At 38.7% G+C, this 17,532-nt stretch overlaps 1 protein-coding gene across 1 annotated transcript in view; it reads left to right on the top strand.

Annotated features, from left to right (window-relative positions):
• TEX10 (testis expressed 10) overlaps nucleotides 1-17,532 on the top strand; it is a 124,980-nt gene that overhangs the window by 75,037 nt on the left and 32,411 nt on the right. Inside the window, exons 10-11 of the mRNA XM_075921592.1 lie at nucleotides 7,335-7,423; nucleotides 13,168-13,301. Coding sequence (XP_075777707.1) covers nucleotides 7,335-7,423; nucleotides 13,168-13,301 — 223 coding nt within the window. The remainder of the gene's footprint in view (nucleotides 1-7,334; nucleotides 7,424-13,167; nucleotides 13,302-17,532) is intronic.

The following is a 17,532-nucleotide window of genomic DNA, read 5'->3' on the forward strand; positions in this document are numbered from 1 at the left end:
TGAGTCTCCTGGTGCACATGCATGGTCTGGCTGGCTACTGCTAAGCAAAATTCCAATCTGTGGCACTAGAATGACCCGACACTAACAGTGAAGCACTCATGGAGACATGCATCTTGAAGAACCGTCCTTACTGCACAAGGTGAGTAACTTCCTCTTACGACATTGACAAGCTGAAGTTCCCTGAAAAACAGCCTTCATTCTGCAGATGAAGAACAAGGTTCAGGCGCTTCCAGACCTTGATGAAGAGGATTTAAATGCAGATGAGTAGATTAACAAGAAGTAGGATAAAGTACCAGCAGTTTATACACAGAACAATGAAGACTATCTTGGCTTCAGCGGAAGAGAAGGAAGGAGTAGATTACACTCAGCACATGGAATGCCATAAAAACGAGATGAGAAGAGCTGTGAAGAAAAAAGTTTTGGACACACAATCATAGAAGCTAAAGGACAGATACCATGAGCAGTATAGCAAGGCACACCGGGCGGTCGAACACCTTGTGAGACAAACAGCATATAATCTGGCACTACAAGCTGAGGATGCAGCTGCTCATGATTAACAAGGAACCATCTACAAAATGGTATGGTTTATCAGTGGCAAACGGTAGATACCAACACTCTCATCAGTGACAAACAAGGCAACCTACTAACAGAAAAAGAGCAAGAAATGCGCTATACAGCGTATTTAAATGAATTGCTGAACAGGGAGTCCCCTAAAGAGGAAGCAAACATCCAGGCGGCAGAAGAAGATACTGATATCAACACAGACACTCCAACTAAAGAAAGAGATCATTCAAGCCATCAAATTCTTTAAAAAATGGGAAACTTAACTAGGATAATTTGAATGGAGAATTGTTCAAGGTAAATCATAATTTAATAGCATCTGTCCTGGCCCATGGGGAAGCCTGTGGAAGCGGAGCTGAAAAATCTGTGTCACTGCTAGGAAACCATTGAAAGGCTTTCCCGAAACAAACAGGAGTTTCATCTCTGCACTAAGCACCAGAGGTGTAATGGGAACATGATGATGATGATGATAATAATAGCTGAGTTTTCATCTGTAGAGGAGAATATTTATTGTGCTTCCATTCTTCAAGAAGGAAAAAAAGTGATGACCTGGCACTTAAAATGTAGCTTCTGCAACATGCCAGAAAAGAAGAAAATCAGTACATGTTAGGATTGTATCAAGTTGCTATACTGAGGATTAAAGTTCAGAGCTGAGTTTAAAATTATTTCAAAATGTTAATCTGAGTTTGTGAGCAGGAAATCAAGTGGTGGACTGTGAACTACAAAACATGAAACATTGAAAATAGAGTGATCTGGATAATTTGGGGCATAGGTTTGACTAAATATATATGTTTCAGTATAAAGAAGTGCAAAATAATAAGCCTGAAAAGTCACATTAATTAGATTAGGGTTTATTAATTAGAAACCAGTTATGAAGGGAAATTTAGAAATAGTGGTAGATAAGAAGTGTGTGTGTTCACCCGGGAAAGCTTTTTAGCCACATACTCAGACTACTGTGTGCATTTCTAGTGCTTTTTTATTTTTAAACGAGAGAGAATGAGACAGAATATTCAAAAGGTAATCAATATGATTAAGACTGTTGAACATGAATTAGAAAGATTTGCCCTAACTGAAAGGGGCCAGAACTCTCAAGAGGCAGAGATTCAGATGAGCTGTAGTGCATTAGTTCACTGAGGCATGAGGATAATTCATTCAACTGCTTACTATTATGTAGAAGACTTGGGTTTCAAAGAGCATATAAAGCACAAATTGCACATGGGCATATGCCTTTAAAAGTTTTGCTTCCAAATACATGTTATGTAATTGAATTGCCCCAAAATGAGGGTAAAGTTATTGTGCTTATAGATGTACTCCAATAAACATCCCTTGCTCATCGATGTGCATTATCCCCTCCAATTAGTTTTCTCTTTGCAGGTGAAAGCTTACTTTTAACAATGTTGATACCACATGGAAAGAGTTGTTTCCAAAATAGCTAAGGCCTACGCATTGCTTTATATGTTGTTCCGTGATGTCCACCAATTCTGAATCAGTAGCCGCTATAGAAAACTAGCCACATTATTCTGAAAATGTGAATAATTTTTTGAGACTTTCAGAACATACCAATTTTTGTCTTTTAATATGAACAAAACGTTCCAACGTTGGTTTTAATCAATAGAAATCACATTTCGTGGAAATTCAATCAGTGGGACACCTGACACTTTTGTTTCACTGCTAAACCTCTGAGATCAGGCAAAAACTTTACACTGACAGCAAACCTCAACTCAGCCTCCATCTTTTCATCCAGTAATTGGCACCAATATTTTGACTTGATGTGTGTCATAACAGAAAATGACATTTTACGAAGCCATGTTGACCCAAACATGGAAGAAGTTTCGCAACTGCAATTTCCAAAATTTTCTAAGTGATTCTGTCAAAGTGCATTCCATATTGTCAAAACCAATTAATTTTTTGACTGATCAAGCTAGCTTTGAAGTGCGAGCATATCTTCTTCAAAAAAATGTTTATCTAGGCCAGGCAAATTGACAAGATCTTGAGAATTAGCAATGTTGAACTGGAATGGGTTTTTCATTAATTGAAATGCAAAATTAAGCTTCCAAAATCTGCAAAACACTGGCAGAATTTCATTGCCAAGTTTTCAGGCCATCTCACATAACGCTGACAATTAAGGTCATCACACTCAAATTCATTATCTCCAGGAATGTTCTGCAAATTTGGGAAGTTAGTGAATTCTCTTGCCTTCATTGGAATGATGAAGAGCTGTACTAAGAAGTGAACTCCTGAATGTGCTGAACCAGATCACAAATCAGTTTCCGCTTTCACTGAAGTTTCAGATTGAGTTCATTCAAATGATAGATGATATCAGTCAGGAACCGCAAATCAAATTGCCACTGCTTATCTTCAATAGCAGAAGAAAGTCCAGCTTTCCTTTCTCGTCAAGAAAGTCTCTAATTGGAGTAAGCAGTGCAATGAACCACTCAAACATCTTTCCACAACTCAGCCATCGCACATTGGCAAAATAGATTATTTCAGGATGCTCAGATGCATTTTCTTTCAAAAATTCCACAAGTTGTCAAGGTTCAGAGCACTGCTGCGAATAAAATTCACAATTTTGATCAGAGTATCCATCAAGTCTTTCAGAGTATCTGTTGTGGACATCTGAGCGCACAGATTTTCTTGATGCAAAATACAGTGGCAAGAAGGCAATTTGCTGTTCATTTTTTGTTAGATTGCAGGTGCTCTTTCAGAAGAGAGACAAATCCAGAATTTTTTCCCATCATAGCTGTCACATCATCAGTTGTAACAGAAGCCAATATTGTTAAATCCAAGTCAGAATCATTTGAGACACTTTTGAAAGCATCAAATATGTCAGATCCACTGATGCAGTCTCTCAACCCACACATTGATAGCAGTTCTTCATGAATCTGGAAATCTTCTGTTACAGAATGAATCCAGAAGATGAGCTCAGCAGTATCACTGATGTCATATGACTCATCCTGTGCCAATGAGTAGGCCATACACTGATCAAGTTCAGCACACAACTGGTTTTGAGATCAATAGACAAATCTTTCAACCAACATGCAACTGTTCAGTGACTTAGCTGCAAATTTTAAATGCTCTGAAAGATGTTATTCTGTGTCTGTTCATTATGATTTTCAAGCAAGGTTTCCCTGCAAGAATAATTTCCTTCACCATTTCCCCATCTGTCCACGTCTACACTACGAGCTTTTTCAGCAGAAAATATGCTAATGAGGGACTCATTAGCATAAGTCGCAATCTCTTTAGCTTATTTTCTGCCATTTCTTTTTGCACAAGGTGTTTTTGTGCAAGAAGAAACAGCATTGACAGGTTTTTGTGCAAAAACCCCGTTTTGCGCAAGATCCTTATACCTCTCCAGGACAGGCATAAGGATCTTGTGCAAAATGGGATTTTTGCGCAAAAAAAGTCCATTCTGCTTCTTTTTGTGCAAAAAACCCTTGCACAAAAAGAAATGGCAGAAAATATGCTAATGAGATCACAACTCATCTTCTGCTAAAAAAAACCCTCATTGTGTAGACGAAGCCTCTGAGAGTGACTTCTTGCTGCGAGCAAGTATCCATACAGCTTTATAGCTGGCCAAAGTTACCAGTTCAGATGCAGATAGAAACGGCTTCAAAACCTTTGCTGCTTTTCAGAATCCAATTTCAGCTGACCAATTTTATCAGCTTGCTTTTTGCTTCCAATAGGATCAAAATCACTGTCCTGCCCTTGGACATGCCTTCTTATATTGTTGGTCTTATTTGCTAGAATTGTTGGGTGACATAGCAAACACATTAGCTTTTCATTCAGCTCAATAATGGTATATTCCAATGCCCATTTCTCTTGAAATTTACATGTGGTGTCCTTCCGGTCTCTCTCTTTCTTTGCTGCAGTTTCTACTGACAATTTGTTTTCAGCATTGTTTTACCCGCTACTGGTACTTTCTCCTGATTCAGAATTATGCTTTCTAATAACAAACCGATCCATGGATGCAATTCTAGAAAATGAATTAATATTATTCATTTTCAGCACAAAGCAGAAATAAGCAATATTGTTGGGGAGGCAAAGTACTCCAATTTTTAAAATTCATTATCTCCGGAAGTGTTAAATTTGTTAATTTTTTTTTAATTTTCAAAAACGGGAATAAAATTCAAACTGTTTTCTTCAAATATGTGCTTGTATGCTGGATTTTGTTGTTTAGAATGGCCGTAACTTTGGAGAAGAAATTTTAATATACACTACTATATTTACTGAACAATATTTTTGGCTGTTGAAAGGCCAATATTTGAACCTAATTATGTGCCCATGATGAACCTACATTTAAATTGAAGATTGAAATGAAAGCCAGAAGAAGACTGGCTATCTTGAAAACTGAGCTGCTTCATATAAGAATAAATAATTTCACACAGAAAACTCAGAAGTACATTCAGAAAGGATTAGATGATAAATGACAGTGGAAAACTAGTACTTAGAAATACCAGCCGCGACTTATGGTGATGGATGATTATTTCTGGGCTAAGCGGCCTATTTAAGCTATTCCTCGAACTGGCAGAAGTCTCCATCCAGCTAATGGGTCAAATAAATGGAAAGTGGCTTTAGAACTCAAAAAGATCCCTGAACTTGTTTTATTCTCTGAAAATTTTTGGTTTTGATTTAAACAAATTTTTTGAATGAATTTTTTTTTTTTTTTTAGTTTTTATTGTTCTCACCAGCTAGCCACCCTCAACTGGCCAAATAGCCATATGTGACATTGGCTAGCATGCTGGACACCATGGTTTATAATTAGTACCTTAAACTTCACTTTGAAATCATTTGGTAGCTAACATAGCTCATGGATCATTAATATAATAGACTCTTTTCAGGATATGGCCTATTGTGCACTAACTGCAGTTTCCTAGTGGTTTTGAGCTGTTGTCCTAAAGAGAATATTCCAGTAACATAAAGTGGAGATTACAAAGGCCTGGATAAAAGAAGCAAGGTCTGCATCTGAAAGAAAAGGTCATAATCTTTTTGCCAAATACAAGTTAGAAAAGATGCTTTTGACAACTGCTGCTGCCTGGAAAATCTGTGACATGAATAGCAAAAGAAGAGAAGCAGTGATCTTAATAAGATTCAACTTTGATTTTTAATAACAGTTGGTCTGTGGAACAGGTTGCCTAATGATGCAGTCACAACATGCTCAATAGAGAGATTATCACCTAGATTATATAAATTTATGGAAATTATAGGGTACAGTTTATCATAGTTAATTTATGGTTTGGACTAGATGATTGAAGAGGTCCCTCTCATCAGCAGTTCTGTAACTGTTAGATTCCTAACTTTGATAAACTAATGGATTCAAAAAAAGGGAAACTAAAACTTACATTTAAATTTATCTCCTACCTCATCTATTAGAGAGTACAGAAGGCAGGTTTTAAGAGTTAAATGTTTCTAACTTTTAAATTATGACCCGTATTTAAATATATATTTTTTAGAAATGTACATGCAGTTTTCAAGTACCTGTGAAATTATTAACATATTTAACTTGTGTAAGTTTGCTATTTTTACCTGTTTGTAATTATCTACATTTATTCATTGAAATTGAGGATTCTTTGCATACTGAACATTTTGATCCCATTTCCTAATTACCTCCTTGACCCTCAAACAGTAATAGATTTAACTAAATACTTGGATTAAGGATTTTAAATATCAACTAATTCACTAATCGGATAGTCGATGCATTTTGCATTGACTATTCAATTAGTTGATAGGGAGATTCCGCCTTTGAAGTGAATATCAATAAAAAAGAAATGGATGTTTATTCAGTAAACGTTTCCCTCCCTGGCACCCTGTCTCCATGCCCACCTAGTCTCAATTTTCTCTGCCTCCCCTGGGTTTCCAGTTCCAGTCTCTGCCTAGCCAGGACTTGCTCTGTGGCTCCCCCTATCCCAAACTTCTTGTCTCTGTCGATATTGCCCAGGTATAGCTTTTGTCTCCTCTGTATGCAATTCAGGCAACTTTCTTCTCCAATCTACTTGGCATCAGCAAAGGGTGCGTTGAGATTAAAGAAAAGACTTTCTCCCTGTTCACAGTTCTGGTGCGGGGATGAGGACCCAAGCGTGGGTTCGAACAGTCCAGGCCTCCTCGGCTGCCTTTGTTGCTCAAGTACCTATCCTGGACATTAGCAGAGTGGCCACCTAGTCCTTGGTTCATACCTTTGTTAACCATTATGCTTTGGAGCACCAGGCCAGGGATGATGTGGCTCTTGATAGGGCAGTACTACATTCCATTGCAAGTTAAGGCTCCGATTCCAGAGGTTCTGCTTGGGAATCACTTACATGGAATGGACATGAGCAATCACTCAAAGAAGAAAAAGCAGTTACTTGCCTCTCATAACTGTTGTTCGAGGTATGTTGTTCATGTCCATTCCAAATCCCACTTGTCTCCCCTTCTTTGTTTTTTTCAAGAAAAATATAATTCGTCCAAATTATTGTTTCTGTTGGCTGCTATTTTTCCCTTAAAGTGTTGTATCAATAGTTTTGAAAACTTACCAGTTTAATAACATAATCTGCAGGACATCTTTGACAGTCATGGAGGGAAATTTTCTATTACTCTTTTATAAACAACAAACAAAACACCCAGATAGGCATGTAAAACTGGATGAAGCTGGTTTGATTTTAACAGTGGGGTATGGGTATGTTTAAAGTATGCTGATTTGATTTTTTTAATGGATTATATTAATATCTAAATTCTGAAAATTTATTTTAATTATAGTGTTTTACCAATAGTTCTCTCACTTGTGTGTATGTTTTAAATAGATCTTCCTTTGCTGGATGGAAATGCCAAGTTCAGGATAGTTCAATGAGCGATGTGGACTATTTCAGTTTCTTGTTTTCAACCCTTACAGGTAATCCATTTTAATATAAATTAAAATTAAGAAAATGAAATTGCTTGTGATAATCCAATTAGATCTCATAGAATAATTATTTGTAAAGTAGATTAATTATAAATATTAAATATGGGTTAAAATACTTGTATGCAATGGAAAAAAGATTAGAATTGCCAGTATCATGATATGTTTTGGTTATGGGTGAGAAATCACTTTCATTCTTATTTCCTGTTTTTAATGGCTTGCTTACTTCATCCTCAGTTACCATTTGAATTGAATATTATTCATATTTTGTTTTAGTACATGGATGTGTACTTCATCTTGACTGAGAATTAGATTAGATAACTCTTGGAGTCTCTTCTACCACTATGAATCTGTTTTCTTTTTGAAAACAAAGAAAATGTATTCAGCAATTTTTGAATTATTTGAGCAAGAAAAAAAATACTTTAAGTTAATTGCTTACCTGCTTTATTTTGATTGATAATAGAATTGATGAGCACCAGTCTGATTATGATGGTTCCCAAAACAATATTAAAAACATTTAATCTAATTTAATGTAAATAGAAAGTCAAACACAATAGAGCAGGCTGCCAGTGCTTTTTAAAGACAGTTATTATCAACCACTGAACGCTAATGCAAATAAAAGTCCAGCGTCAAGGCTTTCCCAAAGAAGAAAAAAAAAGTTCTCTTCAGAATGTCTGGATGGTTAAAACTAGCAGACCAAAGTGAGGAGTGAGGGTTTTTTGTACATGCGTATCAAAGAAGCAGTTTGGATTTCAAATTTCATATTTAGCAAGTATGTGGTTTTCAATTAGAGGGAGAAATTATTAGTGTGAAATTAGTGTACTGTGCATCCTTAACCACAATTGGTATTTTACACATGTGAAACTGGACACTACAGTTTTCCCTTTGTGAAATTGCTTATGCAGATCCCAGCTTCTTTTGTCCTCCACTTTTAGAGCTGATCATACTACATGGATCCCCAAACTCTGAAAAGCCTTTAACCTACAATGTGCTTTATGCCTTGTTGTATGCAATGAAACAACCTATAAAAATAGTCAGCGCCGCACCTCCCGCTTCAGTGCTTTTTTTTTTCTAGGTATGTTGTTCTGGATTCTCTAATCATGATTCCGGAGTTAATGATGAGCTGCATTTTACACTTAAAGCAGACTTCCAGGCTTTGCTTTACATGAAGAATACTGCGTAACTTTGATAAAATTACTGCATTTACTCTATTTGAGTTAGAGAACATGTTTCTGAAAATTCGAGTTTGTTTGGAAATGGATTCTCAATGTGCTTGGAATTTTCTTAAAGCTAAATTCTTCAAAATTTTTAAGATCTTGATTAATCGTAATGGTAAAACATGCTTCAAATTTCTTCTGCTATTCTGACATCCTTGCCCCGATCATAGTATTGCTCTTCTCTATGCCTTCCCATGGGTCCACACAGTGCTGCTTCCTGGTGTTGGGAGCCAAGGTAGAACACTGAGGGGTTGGGAATAAAGTGTGGTTATGGGGAAGAGCAGAGGGAAACAGAACTGTGTGGGTCTGAGAAGGATTAATAATGGTATTGAGGACAGATGAGAACTATCCGAAGAGTGGGGCCTAAAAATTGAGGAGATATGGAGGAAACCTGTTTCTGAGAGCTGATGTCTACCTCCAGCGATGTTGCCTGAGTGCGCAGTGTAGCTGAGGTAGTAATATTGTTGTTGGCAACCTTTTGAGCACTGATGCCGTGGCACAAAGGAATTGGGCTCCCCATTATAGTCCCCAAGACCAGTGCACGGTCCTGATTTCACCAACACAAGATTTCGTTGCACATGAACCTCTTCCACATTCCTAACCAAGTGTACATTCCTGGCCTTGTTCAATATTGCCCTTGATTCCCCCATTTTTCTTGACTTGTCCATTATGATCCCTATGCAGATTCTTCATCCCACTGTTCTCCTGATAGTCTGCACAGCATCCTCTCACTCTCACTGCATGCCCCCTCCTGCTTAGTTTACCTCCAGACTTTCATAGGTAACTAAATATAATATACATATGTTTCCTTTTAACTCCTGACCATAAAATTACGCAATTGAATATCTGTGAGTTTACTTGTTCGCTCATAATTCTTTTTCAAAAAGTTAAAATAATAATAAAAAAATCCTGTCTCCCAAATAACCAGGTGCTGTCACACTGTTCCTCTAAGCTAGGGGTGGGGAACTTTTTTTGAGTTGGGGCTGCTGACATACAGAAAAATTAGTCAGACCCAGGCTAGTAGATTTTGTGGGCTCCAGCCCCATGGGAGGAACAGTAAGGGGGCTGGAACATCACTGCGGGCTCTCCAAAGCTGAGAGGGAGTCCCGACCTCACGGGCCATATCCGTGCAAGCTTTAGGTTCCCCACCCTTGCTCTTAGCTCTCTGATACCAGAAAGCAGCACCATAGGAAACCATGGGTGAGGGAAAGAGTGATTCTTCTTTGAGTGCATGGTTATGTCCGTTCTGCACCATGCACACTTGCCAGAATTTTTTCCCTCCATGGTTCCTCGTTGGATTAGCTCTGGTACTCCCTCTTGCTGCATGCTTGTAGCACTGGTATAAAGGGCCTGACTGACCCTATATCCGTCAGTTTCTTCTTACTGCTAGTGACATTCACCCCAACTGCTCTCCTTTGCTCCTTGCAAGCTGTTCTCAATGTCTTCATTTTTATTCATTTATTCATATTGTGTATAATTAGAGTGTAAGTAAACAGTTATTCAGTTGTTTAGTTGACGCTTCTCCATCAGTTAGTAGAGTTTCATTCCGAGGTATTTCCAGTTGTCGTTTTCAGTACCACCAGCACTGCAAGGATTGTCTGCATTGGAGCTGGCAGGCAGGAGAGGACATGGAATTTCCAGCTGTCATCTAGTTCCAGGCTCTGCGATACCTTGCCCTGGTGCAATCCCCCTAAGCCCAAGCACCAATTTCTGGCACCGATAAGTACTGCGTCACCATGGTTCCTAGAGAAAAACTTGCCTGATTGGGAGACTGGGTTGTACGCCACCTGTCTGAGGAGTTGCCCTTTTTATCCCTGCAGCCATCCACAGTCTTCTTTAAGGGACATCCACAGTCTTCTTTAACAACGAAACTCCACTAACTGATGGAGAAGCGTCAACTAAACAACTGAATAACTGTTTACTTACACTCTAATTATACACAAGGTACAGCTTTACTCACTCTGACTTTCTCCCAAAGGTGGTTTCACAGTAATTAGGCAATCTTTCTCCCAATTTTCTACCTGAAACCACATGTGAGCAGGAAAGAGCAATATCTCAATGCTCTGGGCATCAGATGAGCTCTAGCATTCTACATTGAGAGGCCAAATCATTCTATAAATGTATCCAACTCTTTGTAGCAATTTCCAAAACGATTTCAGTCCGATCTCACCATCCTGTGCTACTGCTGGGATGAACATGTGCAGATACTTGAAGGAAAAAATGTTACTAATCTTTCCATAACTGTAGTTCTTCAAGATGTGTTTGAGATGTCCATTCCACAACTCCCACTTGTACCCCTTTTTTTTGAGTTGGCCAAGATAGCTGGGCCCTTTATATTTATGCTATGGGAAGTGGCACCGGGGGCCCCAGAACTTACCTGTCAGGTACCACAGAGGGAGAAATTTCTGGCAACTCTGCTTTGAGCATGCACACATCTGCAGTGGAAGGTAAGGTTATGGAAAGGCTAATGACCATTTTTATGTGTTCAAAGAGGATGAGGATGAGTCATTTTCAGATTAATCACCCAATTTACAAATATACTCTAGCTGCTCTGGTGAAGCAAACTAGTTTTAAAGCCCAGCTCAACAGGCACAGCCTACATGATTAAGTGAATCTGAACCTAAAAGTTAGTTAAATTTTATAAGGTTGATTTTAGGTTGATACTACAGATCTTTAAATAATTAGATATATTACATGTTAGTATTTCCTTTAGGATTATTTATCATGGTTTTTATTTTTGAATAATTTAAAGATAAACTATATTAGGATGGAGTTTATTTGGAATCTACCTATCAATAATTTAGGGGTAAAAACTTTATAGCAATGTTTTTATTGTAGTAACACCACGATAAGGGAATATACAGGGGGATGGAATGAATATTGTCAAAAATCAGTTTCTTTTCTTTTGGGACCACAAAAACTATAATGCTTGAATCATAATTGAATGGGTCATAGCATGACATCAGTATCAAATAGTGTGAAGTTGGGTAGCCTCAGTGTTATGTTTACATACTTCAGTGAATTTGGAATTTTCTTAAAGTTAATTTTAACTGAATTACTTGGGTATATGTAATTTGTTTTTGCAATAATTACCACATACATGTATTGCTGTTAATAATTATTGGTATTTACTCACCATTTAAATTCACTTTTAATTTGTTTTGGGGGAATTCTGCAATTGTTGTATTTGGAGCCATATTTAGAAATCCTCTAGGACTGTTAAATGTACTTGTTTGGGAATTTATGTGGTCTTGTAAATGTACTAGGTACAGGTTGGACCTCCTTCGTCTGGTATCTTTAGGACCTCACTGGTTCTGAATGAGGGATTTTGCCAGACCAGGGGAGGTCATTTCTGGCCCCCCTGCTGCTGTTCCCACCCCCTGTCCTGCTGCCCCATCAGCTTCCTGGCTTCCTTGTGTAGCAGAGCTGTACACTGGCTCCCGACTCTCCAGCACAGCTGAGCCGTGCATTGGGCTCCCCAGCTCCTGATCACCCCCAGCATCCCAGCTGAGGCACGTGCTGGCTCCCCGCTCCACCCCCCGCCCAGCTGAGCCACGTGCTGAGCTTCCCAGCTCCTGCCCTCTCCTCCACCCAGTAGTGCAGCAGCTTCCTGGCTCCCAGGCCCTCCCCCCATGCAGCTCAGCTGGGCCCCCGCTGTATGCTGCGCTCCGCCCTCCCTACCCCACTCCCTGAAGCTTGTTGGGTTCCCAGAGCCCCCCCACCCTTCACAGCATGCCAGGACACTCTGATCCTGGAATATCTATGGTCCTCATGGATGTTGCTGGATCAGATGCTCTCAATTTGTAGAGATGCAACTTATACTTTATAATTGATAAAACACACAATAGCAATAGAGTGAAGTAGACTTCCTCCTCTGATGAGCTTTAATATAAATTCACAAATATATCTATTACTAATGATGCACAGACACCTGTATATGGAAATTAGGATTGATAGATAACATTGAACAGTGGGTTTACAGACTAAAGTGAGCAGACAACACATTAAAATATTCAAATTTTTACACAGATGCAGAAATTGCCTCTTAAATTTAAAGTGGAGATGTGTGATATTTAGTTTCATAGTGCTAGCAGACAGTAGTTGCTAGGAGTTTCCAAACCTGGTATACAGAGAAATATACCATACTATTTGTGCCTGGACAAAATTTCCAGCCATAGAAACCATATTATTCATATTTTGTAAAGCTGTACATTGTGAAAAATAGAGGTGCCCCTCAGACTTTTTAAAAAACCAAATTACACTCAAAGATTGGAATGGATGTTTCTTAGCTTTTCCTCTTAATCTACATTTTAAAATTACTTTGAATATTTTACTTTTTGAATTCAGAACTCATATTTTCATATACTTACTTTGAAATATCAAGTGAGACCTATTAGAATTGTGGAATAGCAAACATCTTGTGGGCACAAATAAAATATTTTTTTCAGTGGTGCTAATAAAGTAGAATAGTGCTCAACTTGTTTTATGATCCTAACTATTTTATTCTCCTACTATCTCTAGGATTCTCTAAAGAGGAGTTGACTAGCCTTCAGAGCATTAGAGGAAAACCTCACATTAGCCAGACACAGCTTTCACCTGTCCGTCTCTACCTGACTGATCTGGAACAGTTTTTACACCACTGGGCTGTGACAGAGGTAATACATCAACACTAATTCTATGTGACAGCTAACACAATCAGAACTCTGTCCGTTTTCCTTATGCTTTGATGTCTAAAGTCATGTCATGAGTTTAAAAAAAATCTCAGAATATTATTGCTATTAAACTGCAAGATTCTTCTGTAGCTCTCAGGAAGTATTTTAATAAATGCTTAAAAAGGTGAGCATGCAGTAATAAAATATGATACTTCCATACTGATTTTTGGAAGAGTGTAACAGCTTTGGTGGAAAATTCTTAAACACAAATGATTGTGTGTAATTATTGCTTGTCAAAGAAGAAGAAATTAGTTGTAGAGTGCTAATTTTGAAAGATTTTTGGGAGCACATTTCACTGTTAATTAAATAGTATCCTTATTAAAGATGAGTAATATTAAGCTTACACTGAGTACTTCAGAATATTTTCTTATGCTTACTCAAAGTTTGCTGGAATTAGTAGTCTTTCTGTGGCACTGTGAATTTCAGTGCCTGTCTATAAGAATATACTGATTTGAAATTTGGCTTTATTGTTCATCTTAGAAGGATCTGAGGTCACCAAATTTTATTCTAAACTAGTGAACTGTGATTTGTGTATTGTGATTTAACTGTCTCTTATTACATAGCCACCACATAACATATCTTTCTGTGCCTGTTTGGGAATAATTTATACTTCCTACACTGGGCTCCATTTCAGGGCTCAGCACTTATAGGGTTCTCGGTCTTTGTCATGTAGGTGGAGAAGAAATGCAGTGTACTCTGGAGCCCAAATACTCTTTGTACAAGGAGAAAATTGGAGAAGATTCTCAACTTTTTGCTTAAGGGACCATTATCAATTTGAGAGAAAGAATCTGGAGTTTTCCATGAAGAGGTGTATGGGACCTAGGAATCAGGGGGAATTTCGGACTTCTCTCAAATAATGTTAGCTCTGTTTGCTAAGTTCCAGACCTCGAGGAAGGCTGAACTGCCTTAGCAGAGTTATCCCAACTAGAATGAGAGAATCAAAGAACCTCAACCCTTCTGAAGGTTCTTGGTCTGGAAGCAGTCGTGACAGCATTCCTCTGCTAGGCCTTCTGAGATGGTATCCTGGAAGGTGGAGCACGTTCTTTGACAGCTTTGCCAGACTTGTCGAGGGAAAGCAAAAGGAAACAAGTAGGGTGGAATTTTAGAAAAGTACCTAAAAGTTAGAAGCACGAGTCATAGGATCATAGAACCCTATGGCTGGAAGAGACCTCAGGAGGTCATCGAGTCCAGCCCCCTGTCCAAAGCAGGACCAACCCCAACTAAATCATCCTAGCCAAGACTTTGTCAAACCGGGACTTAAAAACCTCCTAAGGATGGAGATTCCACCACCTCCCTAGATAACCCATTCCAGTGCTTCACTGGAGGGTAGGGATAGGGTCCAGAGTGACCTGGACAAATTGGAGGATTGGGCCAAAAGTGAGACAGTTTTTCCTAATATTCAATTTAGACCTCCCCCACTGCACCTTGAGACCATTACTCCTCGTTCTGCCATCTGTCACAACAGCCTCTCTGCATCCTCTTTGAAACCTCCTTTCAGGTAGTTAAAGGCTGCTATCAAATCCCCCCCATCCCGCCTGCCCTTCTCTTCTGCAGACCAAATAAGCCCAAATCCCACAGCCTTTCCTCAAAGATCATGTGCTCCAACCTCCAATCATTTTCATTGCCCTCCACTGGACCTTTTCCAATGTGTCTACATCCTTTCTGTAGTGGGAGGCCCAGAACTGGACATAATGCTCCAGATGTGGCCTCACCAGAGCCGAATAAAGGGGAATAATCACTTCTCTAGATTTGCTAGAAATGCTCCTCTTAATACACCCTAATATAGCCAAGAAGGCTAATGGCATATGGGCACATTGTTAACTCATATCTAGGTTCTCATTCGCTGTAAACCCCAGCTCCTTTCTGCCAAACTGCTGCTTAGCCAGTCGGTCATCAGCCTGTAACAGTGCTTGGGACTTTTCCATCCCACGGGCATGACTCTGCATTTGTCCTTGTCGAACCTCATGGGATTTCTTTTGGCCCAATCCTCCAATTTGTCCAGGTCACTCTGGACCCTATCCCTAACCCTCCGTCTTATCTACCTTTCCCCCTAGCTTAGTGTCATCTGCAAACTTGTTGACGGTTCTATCCATCCCCTCAGCCAGGTCATTAATAAAGGTGTTGGACAAAACCGGCCATAGAACTGACCTGTGGAGCACCCCTGATTGAAACCAACCAGATATCTAGCCGTTGATCACTACCCATTGAGCCCTACAACATAGCCAGCTTTCTATCCATCTTAGTCTATCTAATCCATACTTCCTTAACTTGCTGGCAAGAATGTTGTGGGAGACCATATCAAAAGCTTTGCTAAAGTCAAAGTATATCATATTCACTGAGTTCACCATGTCCACAGAGCCAGTTACCTCATCATAGAAGGCAATCAGGTTGGTCAAGTATAACTTAGCCTTGGTGAATCCGTGTTGACTATTCCTGATCACTTTCCTCTTCCAAGTGCTTTAAAATGGTTTCCATAAGAAGTCCCACTGACTTTCACTGCGGTATGCCCTATCACTTATTTAGGCACTTTTGAAAGACATCCCTAAAATCCATTCAGGGAAGTATCCAACTCCAGGAACAAGCTTCCTCTGCTTTGTCAGGTTTTTTCCTTAAATTTTTCAGTGAAGGAAGACAGATCAATCATTAGTGCCCAGAAAAAGGAAGTTAAAAATTATGGCAAAAGAGCTGAGCTACTGCTCTGTTCAGCTGACCATCAGACAGAGCACCTGGAGCAGAGGTTATGTTTGGGGCATGGTCAATGTTCCAAATCCTCTGGGGAGAAGTTTCAGCTAACTTTAGTATATACTGAAACAGAGGTGCAATACAAACAAATCTCTGGTCAGAGAAGAGGTCGGGATCCAGGAAGACTATAATCAAAATACTTACGAAATCTCAGTTTTAACTAATACTTTTAGTAATTTTTGTGTGTATGAATAATAAGCATATTTAACCAGATTTTTATATAAATACATGCATACAGATAGATCTAGAATATCAGTGTTCTACCATGGTAAATATTGTCACCGGTAAGACTAAGAATTACACTGTAGGTCTGATTACAGCATACAGAATAGTCTAATATGTCTGCTTTTTTTAAAATAAAACTACTTGAAAGACTACATAAACAATTCTAAATTCCCCATTATGGCAGCTGTCCAAGAAGCATTTGTTAAGCACTCCAACCTCATTGTTCAGTATGAGTGGATCAAAACTGCAATGTCCATGTCATAAAGTTTTGCTTGATACGTATGGTCTTTGTTCACCTTTCATCCCATTTCTAGTGTTCTATAATTCTATGATTCTAAGTCATAAACTACTACTAATTGGTACTTTTCATCTCCCTACTGGTGCCTAAAAATGATCATGATCAAAGTGAAAACAGATTTTGCTATCAATTACTTTAGGGTGGTAATTAATTATGCTATGTAATGCATGTTATGTAACTACGTGCATATAGTTTGCGAATTAATTCCAATAATTTCTGCTAGGATGCTAACATCTTAACAAGTGCTTCATTACACTTGGGCAGGGGTGTCCAAACTTTTTTCAAAGAGGGCCAGATTTGATTAAGTGAACATGCGTGAGGGCCGACCATTTTGCCTGACATTCTTTGAACCATTAAAATTAAATGCAAATTAACTATTTTATGCAAAGTTTATTGCAAACGGCATACTTTTCATTTCGTCACATGGATGACAAATCTAAACAGGTGTTAAATCACTCTGCCTTTCATATCTGAAGGCCAGATGAAAAATAAATCCAGGAAGCTGAAATATATGTCAGGAACATTGTAAAGTACATTACATATTATTGGTACTAAAGGTTGTCTGTCAACTTTTAAGTTCAAAAAATATGAACAGGAACATAACACCAAGTATACATGTTGTGTCCAAATATATTTATAACTGATTTAGACCAACTGACATTAACTGAGATTTTACAATGTATTCATCTCAATACATATGTATTCGTTGGGGGCCATAAAAGATAGATATTGCCAAATTATCTGTGGGGCCGTATTAAACCGGAACACGGGCCGCAATTGGCCCCCGGGCCGGACTTTGGACATACCTGCACTTGGGCGTTCTAAACAAAGCTGATAATCAGTATCTTCGAACCCACTTCTTTTTTTGCCCTTTGATTGCCTATAAACTTGAAGTACTCCTTTTATTTA

This window comes from Pelodiscus sinensis, chromosome 2 (assembly GCF_049634645.1).
Source record: "Pelodiscus sinensis isolate JC-2024 chromosome 2, ASM4963464v1, whole genome shotgun sequence".
In the NCBI taxonomy this organism is placed as follows: domain Eukaryota; kingdom Metazoa; phylum Chordata; order Testudines; family Trionychidae; genus Pelodiscus; species Pelodiscus sinensis.